Here is a 19,044-nt window from a genome sequence, read left to right as displayed (position 1 = left end):
TCACCTACAACATGGGTCGCTTACCTTACTCGTCACTTCGTCTGTCAATATTTCCGACGTAGCCTTACTGAGTCCCCGATGCTCCGTGAGTGGTTTGTCACAAGCTGGGTGACGCATTGGCCAAAGTGCTAGCAGCATACGTCAATGTGATATTTTAAGCTGGAAGTGCTTCAGTGAAAAGAAAATTCCTTCTTGCACAATGTGCATAATACTTTATGTCGGTCAACTGTTCCATCTTGTTATTTTTTCAATACTCAAATCATTAATTGCATTAAAATTTTTAATCGCATTGACTGTGATGGCAGATTCATTTGCATTAACACGGTAATTTTGACCAGTTTATTTCTGAGTTCTGGTTTGTTCAATTATATTTGAAGCTCTGAATATAAGGCTTGTATACAAAATGCTTTTAATTCACTGAGAGTCAGATGGCATTGATCAAATGCAAGGAAAATCAGAGCTGGGGTGGGAATGAGGTGGGGTTTTCTACATAAAAGATCACTGCTTCCCAACAGCACAAGCTGTTTGTCCTGTATAAAGTACAACGTAAATGTCTCTTCATGCTGATGGTGTAATCTGAGTCTATGGTTGTTAAAGATCATGGGTTGTCACAGTTTTCTCCAGTCATTGAGCTAAGTAACTGCATGTCCAACCAAACACATGCACGCACTTTCCCAGTAGAGCAGCTTGTATCATAAGTTGTTATTATTGATAAGATATTGCTGAATGTTGACTTGTTTTGAAAGGATATATAAGCCGTCATTTTAAAATCCTTCATCCTGATGGTCTAAAAGTCAGACTTGTTTGAGTAAAATTGAAAAAACTCCCTTTCCACTTCACTGTGTTTTTCTCATTGTGTTAGATGAAAGTACTCGAAGAGTGGACCAACATCAGTGTATATAACATTTTTCATTCAAACATTTAAAAAAATGCAAAACTGTCACGATTTACGGGGCAAGCCGTGTGGGATTTAAGTCCGAAACAGAAAAATTGTCCTTTTTACTCACCACAGCCAGCCGATCTGAAATCCCGGGGTCTGACTGTGGCGAGGGGCATCGACAGCGAGGGGCACTGACAGCGAGGGGCATCGACGGCGTGAGCGCCACTTCCTTTTCGAAGGCTGGACCAACGGGCCGGACAGAACATTCTCCGGCAGGCCGGGCAGCGAAGCAGTAGTGGCTGGATGAAGGTTTGGTGTGTTAAAGATGAAGTCCTGTGCGATCGGAGGAAGCAATCCCAGTAGCCATGGAAGGCTGGAAAAGAGCCGCTGTAGCCGGCTTTCAACTGCGCAGCGAAGCTCCTTCAGAGGGTGATCCAGCCACAGGTTGAGGAGAATCTCCACCGTGTAAATAATGTCATCTTGGAGCCACTCAAGTAGTTTGGGGGTCACTGCATTGTCAGTGTTCTGATTACTATGGGAGACCACTGTTGCCTTCATCCGCCACATCTTCTCGAGTTTCACTTTCAGTCCTTGATATTTCTTGAGCTTCTTGTGTTCCTTCTTCCTGATGATATTCCTGTAAGCATTTCATGCATGCCCTGCCTATTAGCATCTTGCACACTCTTGTTATGTGCTGGATTGACCCAGGGTCATCGTTGCACAGCCTGCACATGGGGTCGTGCCTGGTGTGGTAGACCCTAGCTTCTATCGATCTTGGGCTTAGAGCTTCTTCTGCCATGATTAGTGCCTCTGTGCTTTCTGGCTATATTCCTGATGTACTCATGGATCTTTATCATTTCACCCTGGATTGCAGATCTGATACTTACTAGTCCTCAGCCTCCTTCTACAATTAGTGTAGAATTTCAGAGTGCTGGACTTTGTTTGAAACCCTCCCTGCATGGTAAGGAGTTTTCTGGTTTTGATCTCAGTGGCTTCTATTTCCTCCTTTATCTGATATCAGGAAGGATGTAGCATTCAGATCTTGTTCTTCCCATTCAGCTGACCCCTCAGGACTAGGACTGTCTGTAGGTATTTGGTGCAGATTTCCTAGCGGCCTCTTCATAGCTATCCACATTGTATGCAATTGTAGCCTTCTGGTATGTAATTCCCTCTGTTCTGACTAGCATCCTTCTCTTTGTTACCATCCGACTACACTTTTCCACTCTGACTGGCATTCCAAAGTCTTTGCTGTAGATCCTGGTGTGGTTCAGTGAATCGAAGTCTCGTTCACTCCTGGCATACAGCATTCCAGATGCCTCTCATCTATCAGCAGTATACATTAACATTATTATTATGTACCCCAGAGGCTATGCCACCAAGGAATTGTTTAACTGCCTCCAGAGATTGGCCAGTCATCCCCCTTGTCCCTAGACTCTGATCCCTCCTTGGAAGACATTTTGGTGGGATTAAGGACATCCTTGTAGTATTCCTTCCACCACCTGACAATTTTCTCAGTTGAAGTCAGCGTTCCACCTGCACTATACACAGTCCTGAGTTGCCTGATGATTTGCTAGAATCTCTTCGAGGCAGTCTGAAAGTCTTTTTCCATGGCGTCTCTGAACTCCTCCCACACTCAAGTTTTTGACTCAGCATCTGCCCAAGCTGTGTTCCGCTTGTCCTGTCAATACCTATTAGCTCCCTCCAAAGTCTCACAGGCTAATCAAGCCCGATAGGATTCCTTCTTCAGCCTGGTGGCTCCCTTCACCTCTGGTGTCCACCGTTTGGTTCAGGGGTTACCACCATGACAGACACCGACCACCTTGCAGCCGCTCAGTGGGTGCTGAACATGGTTTGGACCAGTCCCCAGTCTCCCTCAGAATGCTGTTGTGCCCTCTGCCAGGCATTCCCAGTGCACCCTCACTATACGTTTAGGTACACCAGGTCTGTCCAGCATCCTCCCCTGCCACCTGATCCAACTCACCACCAGGTGGTGATCAGTTAACAACTCAGTCTCTCTCTTTTCCTGAGTGACCAGAACAGATCCGGGAGGCCATTCCTCCCAATCATGCCCCTCAAGGTCTCACTGTCGTTGCCCACATGAGCACTGAAGTCTCCCAGTAGGACAACAGTGTCCCCAGGCAGAGCACCCTCAAGCACCCCACCCAGGTACTCCAAGAAGGCTGGTTCGCTGACCCGAAGGCACAGGGAATAAACGCTCTCGTCCACTATGAGAAACCCCAATGTATGTACATATTTGCATATTTTGGCATATTTTATATGTTTTGGATCATCACACTAATTTAATATTGGACAAAGACAACATTAGTTACCACAAAATGTAGTTTTTAAATGATGACTTAATTTATTATGGGATATAAGCTATCCAAACCTGCCTGACCCTGTGTGAGAAAATAAACCTAAACCTAAGACCTAGTTGTGCCACCTTTGGCAGCAAGAGTGGCAACAAACCATTTGTGATAACTGGTAAGTCTTTCACATCACTGCGGAGGAATTTTTCGCCCAGTATTCATGGCTGAATTGTTTTAATTGAGCCATTTTGGTAGGTTTTCAAGCATGAATGAGCTATTTAAGGTCACGCCTGTGCATTTTTGAACCATTTAGTCTATTTGCTGGTTTTAGATCATTGTCCTGCTGAATAACCTACGCATGCTTGGGTGTCAGGACGTAATGTGCAGACATTCTTCTACAGGATCTTCTGGTAGAGAGCTGAATTCCCAGTTCTGTTATTTATGGCAATTCATTAAGGTCCTGAAGCAGCAAAACAGCATCAGACTGTCATACAACCACCACCATGTTTGATTGTTAGTATTATAACCTTTATATGAAATGCTGTGTTGTTTTACACCAGATGTAATGCAAACCTTCCAAAAGGTTGTCTCCTCTGTACACAAAATATTTTCTTGGAGATCACCAAGATGATGTTGGCAAATATAGGAAAAGCCCTTATGTTCTTTTTGGTCAGGAGTGGTTTTTTGCCTTCGTGGTTTCCCATGGATGCTATTGTTGCCCATTCTTTTTCATGCTGTTGAATCATGAACTCTGAACCTGTCATGATCCTGGGTCGTTGACCCAGCGTTTTGTGTTTCTTTTTCGGTTCATCTTGTGTTTGGTGTTTATTCTGATTGTGTATTAATTCTTTGGGTTGGTTGTCGTGTTTATTATCCCTACCTGTGTCTCCCCTCTGTGCTCCGTTCAGGTCCCTGTGTTTTTGTTGCAAAACAGTCTGGGTGTTTCCGGTTTTACTTTGTAGGTCTGCCTCTCATCATGTCCATTAGTGTCAGCTGTGTCCACCCCTGCATGTCATCTCCTCATTACCTAGTGTGTATTTAGTGTGTGTGTTGGCTTCTGTTCATCGTCGGATCGTCTGTGTTTCTCGGTGTAACTACGTCTCTCTGCATTCTCCGCTCCCCGTTTCATGCTTAGGTTTGTTATTTAGTTTTCCCAGTCTAGGTTTTTTCTGTCATTCGTCTTGCCTCACTACCTGTTCAGTCGCTCCACTTCTGCAAATAAAACTTCATTCTCATCACCAGTCAACTGCCTGCATTTTGGGTCCTTTTCCTCCTACACCACACGGCTCACGCCGCCAGCCGTGACAGAACCTAACTGAGGCAAGTGAAACCTGCAATTCTTCTTGGTTCTGGGTTCTTTGGAGATCTCCTGGATGAGACATTGGTGTTGTCTTGGAGCAATTTTGGTAGGCTGGACACTCCTAGGTTCATCACTATTTAAAATGTTCTTCTATTTGTGGGATAATGGCTGTCACTATGGTTTGCTGTAGTCCCAAAGCATTAGATTCATTTGAACATTCCAGACTTATAGATATGTCAGCGGTAGGTGCCAGGTACTTTGAGATAGCTTAATTAATGAAATAACCATTTCAATCAAATCTGCATTTTGTATTTACTCTGATTATTTTTGTCTAATAATAAAATTTGTTTGGTATACTGAAACATTCAAGCATGATAAAAATGTGAAAAAACAAGGAATCAGGACGGAGACGAATGCTTTTTCATAGCACTGTAGATCAATACTGCTGATTAACAGAATTTTTACTTTTGTTTAAACTGCATGTGTGAAGGTGATATACGATGTTGTGCGTGTATTTGTTTTTATTTTGTAGTGCTATTATATTAAGAAAACTGAGCAAGGTGACAAATCCAAACTTGATCACATATGAATGTGTTAGTTTCATTTTTAGTTTTTACACAGAAAGTTCAGGTATCATAGTGTTTACATTTAAAGAAAATGTTTTTGTCCACTCACAATAAAAAAACAAATCCTTCCAGCTATGTTAGAAAATGATTTTCCATCCAACCAGAAAAAATGTCCTTATTTCAGACAATGCTCCAGGACAGGTTTAAATGTCAAGAAGATGATGTAAATATACTCTGTATCTGTACACTACAAGAAATGGGTGAATTTAAAACTTATGCTCGTTAAGTACTGGTGTCCATTATTATTCAATGATTTTTGGCCATACAAGCAACAAAAAAATAGAATCTTGCCCAAGGATATTTGACATGCAAACTAGAGCAGCCAGGGATCAAAGTTATAAAACAAGATATTTACTTGTATATTTCTACATGGAAATTATGGCAGTCCTTGAAATCCTTGAAAGGACATACAAAAACTGTGATAAACTGTGATTTTTACTATTTAACTGGAGATTTACGAGTTGGTTTACTGTGGTAACTCATGACAAGGTAAAAGACAAAATAAACATTGAAATATTTTAAACATAAGTTTCCATTTCTACCACTTCTAAAAACTTATAAAACATACTTGATGACACAATATACACACTAATACGTGTTTCAATGTAACCTACGATGTGTAGATGTGATGCGTTAATGTGCGCTTGTTAATTTGCATATTTCTCCTAATACAGGACAGACTATAGAGCTGTTTGAAATATGACAATTTCATATTTGAACTATCAAGCAGCAATGTACACTGCTCAAAAATACTAAAGGAGCACTTTGAAAACACATTTTTGGTCAGACATTCACATCAGTGGCATGCAGAAGGTCATTTTGTAGGGATCTGTCAGTGCTCATCCTGTTCCTCCTTCACAAAGGAGCCGAGACCAGTCCTGCAGATAGGTTAAGGACCTTCTATGATCCTGTCCAGCTCTTCTTGAGGAACCTCCTATCTCTCCTCTATGGTGTTGAGACTGTTCTGGAAGACACAGCAAACCTTCTGGCAATGGCACATGTTGATGTGCCACCTTGGAGGAGTTGGACCACTGTGCAACTTCTGGAGTGTCCAGGCCAAGCTACCAATAGTGACACTGAGCCAAATGCAAAAGTACAGTCAGAAAAGACCAGAAGGGAAAAATATCAGTGTCCTCCATATGTAAAACCATTCCTGTTTGGGGGAGTGGAGGGGGCTGTCTTATTTCCCCCCTCTAGTGCACCTGTTGTTAATTTCATTAACACCAAAGCAGCTGATTAGTGATTAACAATCCCCTCAGCTACTTAACTGACCACATTAATATCCCACAAGTGTAAATGACTTGATGATATTCTCTAATAAAAACTGTTCCTATAATTTTTGAGGAGTGTATAAACACTCCTGAATAAACATATATCCTCATGCTAGTGCACTGAACTGTTATGGTTGTCAGCTGACATTGTTTTAACCTGCCAGTCTCCTTCTGTGCTACCTGAAAGTCTGATCAAGATTACTTACAGTTGTCATGGGATAACTGAAATCATAACGAAGAAAATTGGTACACAGAAAACAGTTCATTTTGAAATTATATATTATATAAATTATAATTATATAATTGTAATATTTTCCATCGAAACATGAAGATAAATAGGTATACCTGTACGAAGTATTTATAAGTAACAGTGAGTACAGTCAGAATCAGAGTGTTTCTTATGTTTCACCTGTGTTGTAAATCAGCTGTGCTGTCGTTGTTGGTTTTGTTTTGTTTTACAATCCTTTACCGTGCTCCGACCCGTGGCTCCTCTCTCCCGTGAATCCGCTCTCGTGAAAGACACTCTTTGCTCCCAATTCCTGACAACAAAAACACACACACGTTGACAGATAAACAATAAGCGAGGTTCAGACATGATTAATCACGGCCGTACTGATGAGGATTAACTCAATGATCCAGCGTTAACTGGAGCCTGTCTGCACTGCTAAATAGGTTGCTCTTTTGACTCAGTCAGCACAGCTGATGAGGGGTGAGGAGCGGCAGGTCCGGCTACCTCCAGCACTGGACACTTCCAGATTGAGAAGTTGCATCGGCGACCAAAACATCCAGGAGCGAGAGAAAAACAAAAACACAAGGAGACACTAACAAAAAACAGCACACACGAGCACAACGGGCAGGTCGGCCACAATGGACTACCGATCCGACACAATATGTGTGTATGTCGGAGCCTGTAGATGTGAGGAGTGGATGGAAATGCCACACATCTATACTGATGGCATCATTCTCAGCAGCTATGGGAGTAGGTTGGAGTTAGGGCTGAATCAGTGACATTTAAACTCCACTAACAATCCTTGGCCTGTGTAATGCCAAAGCTTATTAAAGTCATGCAATCAAGTTACAGTGAAGATACTGGGGGGAAGTTACATGTACAAGTAAAAGATGTTGTTTCATCTCAGCAAACTGTGAAAAGTACAAAGAGGAGCAGAGGAGCAGAGGTTAATAGCTGCAGGCTTTGTGAAGTCTTTAAACTATACATGGAGTATTTTTAGCATCTGTCAAAAGGCGCCTGTATGTGATGGTGGACTCAAAGGCAGAGCCCGATGCAGACACAGCAGACACACAAGCTTTATTTACAGAACGTGAATGCAAGAGTAAATTCAACAAGGGACTCGTGGCTTGGTGACTAGACATGGCAAGGGTGTAATGGTCTAATGCAGTGAACTGTGAACAGAGGAGAGGTGGGTAGCGGGGAACTGTTAACTACTTATCCAGGAGTGAAGTGTGAATGGCTTAGTTTGAAGAAAGAGTCTGTGATGCTTTGGGGGGGTGGGGGGGTGACGGTCCGCGATGAGGGCTGACCTGAGTTCCAAGGGATCCTGTGAGGAGTAGTAGCAAGAGGGCAGGTAGGTGCGATATTGAAACCCCATTCCGGGAGACGGCGCGTGAAGCTGGGTGGCAAATGCTGGAAGTATGATCTGATGTCTAAGCTTAACTGAGGAGTGGAGCAGTTGCATGACCAGAGAGCTGTAGCACAAAGAAAAGAAAGTAATGGGCTGAGTACTGGCATAACCTGTGATACACGGGATGAATCTTTAGAGATGTAGGGAGTTTGAGTTTGACAGCGGATGGTGAGATTTTTACGGTCGAGGCGTGGGGCAGACCGAGTGAAGTGAGTGAGTGGACCCAGGAGCAGACAGAGGCGAGGAGACTGAACTTCAGTTACAAACCAAAAACGAGCCTTTATTGTGGCTGACATGAATACTACTCAAATGGAAGCAAACATGGGTAAGAGCTAACTGAAAACCTACACTGGGAAAAACTAAGATAATTGAGCAAACACAGAAATACACACATGAGGTGATCAGGAGAAGCGGCGACACATGAGGACACAGCTGACTCGAATAAAACATAATGACAACACATCGGAGAGTAACACCGGACACACTAATATGAGACACAGACCTTCAAAGTAAAACAGGAAACATGACAGGCACTGAACTAAACCTAAGAACAAACTCAGAATAACACTGAAATGTAGGACTATAATATTCAAAACAGGACAACTAAAGAATCTGAAAATAAACCATAATACAGAAAAATACCAAAATACAAGAAACTGAAAATGCTAGGTCAAAATGACCCAGAACTGTGGCAGAGATGATGGTGTCGATATCATAGGGCCCAATGAACCATCTTGCACCATGGTTCAGTTTACGGGAGTTTGACTTGAGAGGAATAGCCATACCTTCTTTCCAGGGGTGTACTGGGGTGCTGGTGTCCAGAGCTGATCCGAGTAGTGGTGCTGGTGGTTGACAGCTTTATGCAAGGCTTCCAGAGTTCTGACCGAAACGTTGCGCCAGTGCCGGAGGTGGTGCTGGAGTGAAGGATTTGTGATGTCAGCCTCCTCCTTGGGAAGCAAGCTGAGTGACGCTTCAAATAGAGACCGGCGGATGATGAGGTGTGTGCATTGTGCGCCTACTCTACCCACGGGAGATTTGAGGTACAGGTGGACAGGTTGTGAGTGATGACACAGCGGAGAGTGGATTCCAACTCCTGATTCAGCCGTTCTGTCTGGCTGTTGGTCTGTGGGTGGTAACTGGAGCTGAGGTTGACTTGGGCCCCTAGAACAGAAAGATTTCTAAACCTATGAGGTGAACTGGGGGCCTCTGTCCGAGGTGATCTCCGAGGTGATTCCATGAGGTTTGAACATGTGATATACCACAAGCTTCACTGTTTCTGTGGCTGTGGGGCGTTTGTCCAGGCCAATGAAGTGTGCTGCCTTAGAGAATCTGTCAAGTACAGAAGGGATTACTGATTTTCCTGTTGAGACAGGTAAGTCAGTGACAAAAACGAGAGAAATATGGGAACAGGGGTGTGATAAACCACGGCATGTTTATGCTTTTAAGCATCTCTTTATTAACACGGTAGCTTGTTCACACGACTAGGCTGCAGCATTCCAACTGCCAGCCACACACCAACAACAACAACAACATGACAGGACCCTACACCACTCTTAAGCTGGTGAGGCATGATTGCGATGCCGCGCAGGTGCGTCCGCCTTCCCAGCCGCGGCACCACCGCCTACGTCCTGCCACAATGGCCAAGAAGGTATGGATAGAGGCTGAAGCAGGCCCAATGGCTTCTGAGTTTTGGTCTTGCTGCCAGCACAGACCAGCACTAGTCCTGCACATCCTTCTCTGCCATTCCCCACCAGAAGTGAGGCTTCAGCAGAGGGATGGTCCGACCTACCTCATGATGACATGAAAACCTGTAGGCCCAGCTTAGTACCAAAGCTAATGCTGCTGAGGGGACATGTCGCCAGCCCAGGGGCCCAGTTCCTGGATCTGGCAGAGCCTGCCGAATCATTTCCTCAATCCCCCAAGAGATGAGGCCCATGCGGCAGAAGGCAGGTAGCACAGTTGACAGCTCTGAGGGATCTGCGTCAGGGGCGTACTAGTGGGACAAGGCATCTGCCTTGGTGTTCTTGGACTCTGGATGGAAGGACATAGCAAACTTGAAACAGTCAAAGAATAAGGACCACAAGGCCTGGTGGGCATCCAGGCGTTTAACTGTCTTGAGGTAAGTGAGGTTCTTATTGTCAGTGAATGGAAGTTCAGCCCGCTCTAGCAGATGATGCCACTCTTCTAAGTCAGTTTTATAGTTAACAGTTCTGTCTCCTACATTATAATTTTGCTCCGCGGGGGAAAGACAGCATGAAAACAATGCACAGGGTTGTAGCTCGGGGTCCAGAGTGATGCAAAAGCATCGCTCCGACTCCAACATCAGACACATCAACAACAAATGATTTAGTGTTGACAGGATGAATCAGAACAGGAGCTGAGGGGAACAGATGTTTGAGCTTTTTGAAAGCTGATTCAGCTTCAGGTCTCCAGTGGAAGAGTTTTTTGGTGGAGGTGAAAGTGGTGAGTGGTGCAGCTACCTGGCTGTAGTTTCGTATGAAACAGCGATAAAAATGAGCAAAGCCAAGGAAGCGTTGAAGCTGTTTTCAGGATGTGGGAAATGGTCATTCCTTGACCGCTTGGATCTTCTGTGGAGACACGAGAGCGTTGAGTGGACGCTGGCGCATTTTGGCTGCTGCTGCTCTCTCTCTATACTTATTGCTTAATATAGTTAGAGAAGTTTGTTTTATTCTCTGAACCTATACCTGTCTTTAAATTGTCTGCTAGGTAAGGCGTTTGCATTAGTCATTTACCAACCTTAAATGCCTCAGCTTCCACAGATGACTAAACCTCTTGCATTCCTCCCTTCTGAAGTTATTTCTAGCGAGGTGTCTATGAACCTGCACAGCTACTATATTTTTCAAGTCGAAGAACTTCCTTTTCCCGTTCTGCCTCCTAATATTCATCTGAACTTCACCAACTCAAAGCCGTTGGCCGCCACCTGGAATGTGTCTTCAGCAAAAATGACGTACTATTCTTAAGACTTAAGGATATCTATCTCAGTCATATACAACATTATGAAGAAGCTATTTATCATGCTAAATCATCTTACAACACTTCTATTATTAAGTGCACTGATGAAAATACTCGTACTTTGTTTTCTATATTACATAATATTGTTAAACCTCCAGATACCTTTGCCAGACATACCCACTCTGCTGCAGTCTGTAACAAATTTATGGACTTTTTTAAATACCAAAATTGTTAATCTTCACCGACAGTTGCCCTCTTCTTGTGGTCAATTGTTCTATTTGCATGTTTTCTCCTACTCAACTGTTATCTTCTCTATCCAGTTTTGAACTTCCTATAATAATTCAAATATCTTCTATTATTAGTAAGTAAAAGTTATCATAGCGTAAACTCAATCCACTGCCCATTTGAATTTTTTTTGAGCTTTTTTAAATTTGCCTTTCCTCAAATTTGCCAAAATTCACAAAAATATAGTAGCTGCACAGGTTCATAGACACTTCACTAGAAATATATTGTATGAACAGTTTCTATCTGGTGATCATTCATTTCATAGTACAGAAATAGCTCTACTAAAAACCACAAATGATTGTTTTGCTTGCAGCTGACTCTGGACTCATCACTATCCTCTTTCTCCTTGACCTTACAGCAGCTTTTGATACTATCTGTCACTGCATCCTTCCTCATAGATTAACATCTTTTGGCATCAGTAACATACCACTCACCTGGTTAACCTCTTATCTCTCTGGTTTGCTTAACTATTTACTCACAGATCACCATCTGCTCCAGTTCACCTCCATATCAATTTCAAGATCCTGCTTCTTACTTTCAAAACACTTCATAACCTCGCTCCTCCATATTTATCTGATCTTCTCCATGCGTGCTCACCCCCTCATACACGCCACTCGTTTTCAGCTTCCCTTCTGTCTGTTCCACCTGCTCGCCTGAAGTCCTCCCAGACCTCAACAGTGAGGAGGCCAAACAGAGAGAGGAGGAGGAGCTTCTTCCCTCAGGCTATTCGGTCCCTGAATCAGGTGTAGGACTGGACTCTCTCTCTCTCGTTACTACACATCAGCAACAGTTTATTCCACCTCAAACTGTTACACTGCACACTGTTTATTTGCACACTCTCAACTTGCACACTTTTATATTTTCTTAAATTTACTTTTTTTGCACGTTCTATTTTTTTAAATATTGTTTTTTACCTTCAATTTTACTGTAATTTTTTACTGTTAATTTTGGAATTTTAAATTTGTATATTATGCAAATTTCTAGTTAGTTTAGTTTCATTTCAGTTTTGTTTTGTTTACTTTTATGTCTATGTTTAGTTTTTTTAAGGTCAGGCTTTGCACAGCAACAAGCATTTCACTTTATATTGTATTATGTATGATTGTGTATATGACAAATAAAATTTGAACTTGAATTAAGGTCTCTGCTGAATCTACTCTAGTCTTGACCTCTTGTCATATTGGTAAACAAATTCCATAGAGCCATCATAGGTCATCAGTGAAGCTAATCACAATTTAAGACTAAAAAAACTTGACTGAAGTCAACAATTTATGCGCTCATATGGCGCCTTTAGCTCCATCGTATATTAGTTCAGTGAGACTGTTTGCCTATTTCTGGAAAGATTTTGAGAGGATGGAACATAAGGAAGCAGCTGGGTATAATGGATAACTATAATTTAAATATTACATTCTATTAGGACTATTAGTTGAATGAACAAAATGTGAGAAATAATAGTGTTTCAAACATTTAAAAAATTACAAGGTGCAGCTGGTTCTCTGTGTTCAATTTAGGGCACTGAACCTGAAAAAAGGTCCAAAATACTTCGCTTTCAGACTGGAATAGCCAGGGATTTGATTAATAGATGCCCTGTTCAACTTCCTGAGCTACAGCCATTCCAACAACAGAGATTTGAGGAAAGACATAAAAAGACCACAGAGACACCACCACGCAAGAATCTACAGAAGAGCGTTAGATTGAGAATGGTAGCGATCAACTCTGATACACTGAAAATTGAAAGTTGAGAACTCTGTCATGATAAAAGAAATACAAACTTAGTTAAATAACTGTCTACAAATGTGGACATTGGGTTACAAGCATTTTTAATTAGAGGCAAATCTTTTGTAGCGCAGCATACTTTCTTTTACATATTTCTTCACAACTAAATAATGTTAAGCTGAAAAAAGTCATCCTGTTATATAAGTTTTTTTCTCCTGTAAATCTTCGTTCTCTCTGCACTTCCTTCTACCATCACTCCTTTTTCCTCTCATCCTTCCAACTTAGATCCAAGTATCTCCCCTTCGAGAGCCTCTTCTGCCTCTGCTGTGGGGGACAACAGCATAGACTGTCTGCTACAGAAGAAAGAACACACCTCCAGAAGCCTGTTGTCTAACCCTGACTTCTCCTACAGTCCATATCGATGCTCTCCCAATACCTTACCTCGAAGCTACCCCACCAATAACAGCAGCAGCAGACACAGCCAGATGGACAGCCTCATAATGCAGCACACACATGTGGAGAGGAAGAAAGAGGTCCTGGACCATGTGAGGCAAAAATATCCTCAACATAAAACCATTATCATAGGACATCAGGACTGCACAAACGAGCAGGTAAGATTTGTTCATCATTAGCAGTGTTTGAAAAATGAAATGTGGAGCGAATTTATGACTTTTTTTATTCATTTTAAGGCCAGCAACAACCTTTTTTCATTTTAATGATCTTCTAAGCTTTATCAACATGTTTTTCACATTGTGATCTCAATGAGTTGCTGACAGACATTTATCAGTTACTGTTTTGCATTTTCTTTTCTAAAACGATGTATGTGTGTTGTTATAGTGGTAATGCTGGAGGGGCATGAGGTGTCTTGTAGCTTGTCATAAATTTCACGAGTAGTACTACTGATCTCCCAGTTAGACCGGTACAGCCAGCATTATTTGCTAAGGTGGAGTTGTGTTGAAACAGCAACGGGTGGAAAGGGGTGGAGTTTGTCAGTGCACCTGATCCAAGCAGAGAAACATGCGGCATGTAGAAACTGCGACGTTTCAAAAGTCCGAGAAAAGAACCTTAAACCTGCCGTGAAACCGCAGGACTTGATTTTGACCCTTAGAGCTAAGTAACCTGGGAAGTGCTAAAACTCTAAAGCCGCACTGCTGACACCAAGCATCTCCGCCAGGTAAGTTCCTCTAATTTATCTGTAAAGACCAACAGCTCCTCTGAGCCGCTCTTTTTCTACTACTTAAAAGACAACTTAGTGTAAAAGTAGCCAAAGCGATTAGCAGGATATGAACTTTACATTAGCCTTCAACTTGCGATACACAAGCTCCTGAGTGTTTGGAGCCGGCTCAACAAGCTGCTCCATCAGCGCGTCATTATGCGGGCTATTCAGCGTCTGCGCCAGATGTCTGTCACTGTTTGTTACGTCAGCATGTGACGAGAGCCAACACAAACAGAAAGGTACCATCATTTAAGGGATTCAATGGGTGGAATCCGTTCTGACCCAGCACTGCTGTTGTAGGCGAAGAATCCACCAGGTGAAAGAACTAAAAGAACTGAAGACGCTGTTTCCTAATATCTATTTTCCACACGCAGGCATTAAGAAAAATGACACATTTGCGCAGGAATGGTGAGCATTCCTCACAAGTTTGATCTGTAATGACAACAGGGATGTCTGTTTGCGCTCAGATGAGTCATAATAGCCATAACAGCCTGCTGAAGCAGTGAGCCGGGATTATGATTATTGCAGTGTGCTGTCAGCTGTATGGGGAGATTTTTATTTTCTGTTCCAGTAAGTGGGGGGCACAGGGGCAGTAAGACGTTACTGTCCTCTCAACCTACTTTATTTTCAGACTTTTTGAAGCTGCGGTGTGTTTTAAATGTGTCTCTCTTCAAATTTACACCTATGGGCATTAGAGACTCTGCACAAACTAATATACCATTCACAAACAAACAATTGTGTAATTATTCGCTATCGAAATATCACAACTTTGGAATATTAACAGTCTCATAGCAATTATATCTGCCATTTTTTACTTCAAATTTTAAAACACAAAGCCACAAGCTCTTATTGGTCATATTGAATTATTATCTTTGTGTGTTTTTGTGTGATTTAATGTCTTTGGCTGTGTGCCCTGCTGATGATGCAGCTGGAATGCAGGTTGTTTCCTGTAATGTCAGAGAGACAGACTGATGGTTAAACCTTGATTATGTCCTTCCTTCTAGACTACTCTTTTGTTTGCATTGAATTTTATTATAAGTTTTATTCTATTGAATTTTAATAATTATAAACACTTTTCTGTGGAAAGGTTCAGTCCCAAATTATTTTAAACATGCTAAAATAGCATTAAATTACATCACAAAAGGGAATCTTGCCTTACAAGACTTTTTAATGATGTTTTATGTATTTCTTATTCTGTCTCCTCTGATGTCCTGGTGTGCTTTTCTCTCTCGTGGACCCTAAAATTTTAATCTCCTATCTTGAGCAGTCATCCGATTATTAAAATAGAATAGTCATTCATAACACAGTCATACAAAAATAACATTGCCCCCCCCCTCATCATATTTTTAAGAGATGCATTCAGGGTTTGAGTCTGACCTGCAGCCTCTTCTCACTCTCTGAGAATTTCACGTAGATGAAAGAAGTTCAACGATTGTGGGTTAACATAAGATAACAACTGTATGCAGCCAACAATGTAGTTTTATGTGGTCTGCCTTTGTCAATTTTGATATTTTTTTCTCTTTTGTGTTATGACTTTGTTTGTGCTGCTTTGGAGGGGAACCGGGACCTGTGTCCAGGTGAAACTGAGAAGGTACCAGAGGCTAGCTTCTAGGCTGTAGGGAGACTCCCAGTACCTGCGGCATGATAGTGTTGGCTTCCAATGTTTTCAACTGAAAATACATTGGGTACTGCCACATAATCGCTATTGTCTCCTAAGATAAGTCAGTAGAGTAAACTATGGCTTCCCAGATTGCTTTGACACAGTGCACCAAAAACCCTGCCCAGAAACAGCTAGTGGCACACAAAGGAGAGGCATTGAGCTGACCCAGCCTCTAAACTCCCAGATTCCAATGTCATCTGGCAATTACTGGATAAACTAACACACAATCCATAGAGGCCCCCAGCTTGCAGCCCATAGGAGACAATGGTTCTGGTGCCCTGTGTGACAAAGTGGATGAGCAGTCGTAAAACTTTCAACTTGTCCCAGAAGTATTGACTTTTTGCACATTAAGCACATTATTCTCTCCATATATTTATTTACTATGATTTGCTATTGTCAGAATAACATTGCTGCACTGACTATCCCAGGTTTGTTTGTGTAAACACTATGTTGCCAGCAAAATCAAACATTCAGCAAATTAAAGCAAATATTCAGTCACATGTTACTTTAAGTTTCATTATGTTGTTAATTCATTAAGTTATGAATTAACTTAATTGTGCATACATACATTGTTTCTTTGTTTTTGGTCTTCATGTAGGTCCGGTGTGGGGAAGGCCCACCCAGACAACATCACACCGTTGTTGTGAATGTAGCAGCTAATGGACTGTAGCTAGATAAAAGATGAATCAGTACTGCAAGCTGAGCAGATCTCAGGTGGAATATTGAGCCATGACAGAGCAGATTACATGGAGAAATGCATGGGTCGCTGTCCATACAGAGCAACAGGGGAACCATAGCTGAACTGAGCAAAGAGTCCAGAGTGTGGAGAAGTAATCGAGTAAATTAAAAAATGAACTCTGGAGTAGGGCTGTTCGATATAACGATATATATCGGATGACAATATAAAAACGTCTATCGTTTCATTTTACGCTGTTGTTTGTTTCGTGGTGTCGCAAAATAAACTCTTTACGGCAATATTTTTTCATGGTTTTGATGTCACTGTAGTGGCTATATTAATTTCTTAAACTTCTCTCTTTCTCTAATATTTAATATAACCACACTACGGACGGACAAGCGCCAATTTTTATGCGTTGTGGTTAGCAACAACGACGGTAAAGAATAAAGTTACGTTGAAACCAAGCACACCATTGTTTTTCTTGTGACATTACCAATAAGTTTGATGTGTCACATGGCCCTCTTCCTATTGAAAAACAAAAGTTGTATCCAAGATGGCCGACTTCTAAATGGCCACCATGGTCACCGCCCATCTTGAGGAGTTTGCCCCTCACATATACTAATGTGCCACAAACAGGACTTTAATATCACCAACCATTCCCCTGTTATTACGGTGTATCCATATAAAGGCCCACCCTGTAGATCGTTATATGGAACAGCCCTACAGAACATGTTTATTGAACATCTTAACATTCATGTTTACAAAAAACTTTCTGTAAACATTTATTCACATTAATGTGGCCCTGTTACTGAGACAAACTAACTTGTTGACATTGTCCGAGAGGAGAGCTGACCGCTTCTTATTTACAGTGTTGCCTGCAACTGAGAACAGTCTCTCACACAGAACAGTGGTTGCAGGAGTGGCCAGATATTTGCAAGCCAGCAGTGCCAGCTTGTCACCAGCTCCTGAATGAGCTATAGAATCAAGTGCGTGATTCTGTCAGGCAGAAACTCCTCATCTGATTCATCTGTAAAGGACTCATTTTCTTGGGTGGCTTATCTTCACAAGTCTGAGGTGGGGATTGATCATGCAGCAGTCTTCCAAGTGTGGGCCACACCCTCTCTCTGTCACTCTTGGGGAGGCACTTCAATCGAGCATCCAAAGCTGTGGCAATCTTGAGACATTCATTGTTGATAAAGTTTTCTTGGTGGGAGGTTAGGTGTTCTTGGAATGCTGTTTTAAACCTAGTTACATATGCAGAGTCATCATTAGAGGTTTCCATCACATGATGCAAGTGGGAGAAGGCAGGCAGTACCACTGAGCAGGAAATATAGGATTCCCCACCCAGAATCTCAGTTACATACCTGTAGTGAAAACACACAGACAGAGGAAGAGATGGAAGAAGAACAAAATGGTTATTAAAACAAGAAATGGATTTTCTTTAATCAATTAATTTAAAAAAAAAAGTATTTCTTTCTTGTGGCATCAGCATCACAAGTTTGTGGCTCTGCTGGATCAATGGCTCCTTCTGCTCCCCCAGGGTTGTTTGTCGTGTTTCCAGCTCTGGGGCGTTGCCTGAAATATGTTTGAATTGACCAACAATTTTCTGAAACCTGGACAAATCCACTGTCACCAAGACTCACAGTGATGCATCTCTGTAAGATGTGAGTCCCACAAGGCATATGCTCAAATGGCAAAGGTTTAGCTGCAGCATTTGTGTTTCGTGGACAATCAATCCCTACAGTTGTGATTTTTCCTTCAATTTCCCACTCACATGCCATTGCTAAGAAATGTTCAGCACATGCCTCTGCGAAGTGACGCTCCTCTGTCTTCATTATTCTCAATGCAAGCGCGACTTTAATTCCTATGCGCAGTAATTAGTTGTGCAGTAATGTCAAGATAGTTACTGTTACTGTCCAGTAGTCACCTGACAGGGTGACATGTTTGGCTGCAGCTAAATTCTCTTGTTTTTTTCCTTTCCAGTGTCTTAGAGCCCATTAATTTTTTACATTATTGTGCTTGTTGTTGGAGCCTTGTACAATGCATCTCGAAAGGCAACTTGCAAAACCTTTGTAAGGGCTGTGTCCTTGACGATATTAATAGTTCTGCAGTTTGTTGCAATCTACTTGCCAGTTGTGTCTGTCAATTTGTCTGAGGTAGACTTACTGAGGCCCCAGTGCTCAGTGAGAGTGGTTTGCCACAAGCTGGGCGACACGTTAGCCAAAGTGCTAGCAGCATCCCCAAGTAGTGTTGTGCTTTGTGCGATGCATTGTGCAATGCTTTGTGTGATATTTTTACCCTGGAAGTGCTTCGGAAAAAGAAAATTCCTTCCTGCACAATGTGCATAGTACTTTATGTCGGTCAACTGTTCCGTCTTGTTTTTTTAATTAAAATTTTCTATCAAACGAGCCGGGCAGTGGCTGAAGCAAAAACTCGGGTGTGGGAGGAGTTCAACCACACACCACTACAGGGAACGCCTTGGTATTCCCCCGGAC

At 42.1% G+C, this 19,044-nt stretch overlaps 1 protein-coding gene across 1 annotated transcript in view; it reads left to right on the top strand.

The window, feature by feature from the left end:
• Positions 1 to 19,044, top strand: part of LOC102293672 (sickle tail protein homolog) — a gene marked incomplete in the record, with an annotated part of 115,846 nt that overhangs the window by 32,675 nt on the left and 64,127 nt on the right. The window contains 1 exon segment of the mRNA XM_042216064.1: positions 13,283 to 13,602. Coding sequence (XP_042071998.1) covers positions 13,283 to 13,602 — 320 coding nt within the window.

The sequence above is a fragment of the Haplochromis burtoni genome, unplaced genomic scaffold (genome assembly GCF_018398535.1).
Source record: "Haplochromis burtoni strain Fernald_Lab_line unplaced genomic scaffold, NCSU_Asbu1 Contig_912, whole genome shotgun sequence".
Lineage (NCBI taxonomy): Eukaryota > Metazoa > Chordata > Actinopteri > Cichliformes > Cichlidae > Haplochromis > Haplochromis burtoni.
The sequence above is the reverse complement of the archived record's forward strand: the minus strand, read 5'-3'. Positions and strand labels throughout refer to the sequence as shown.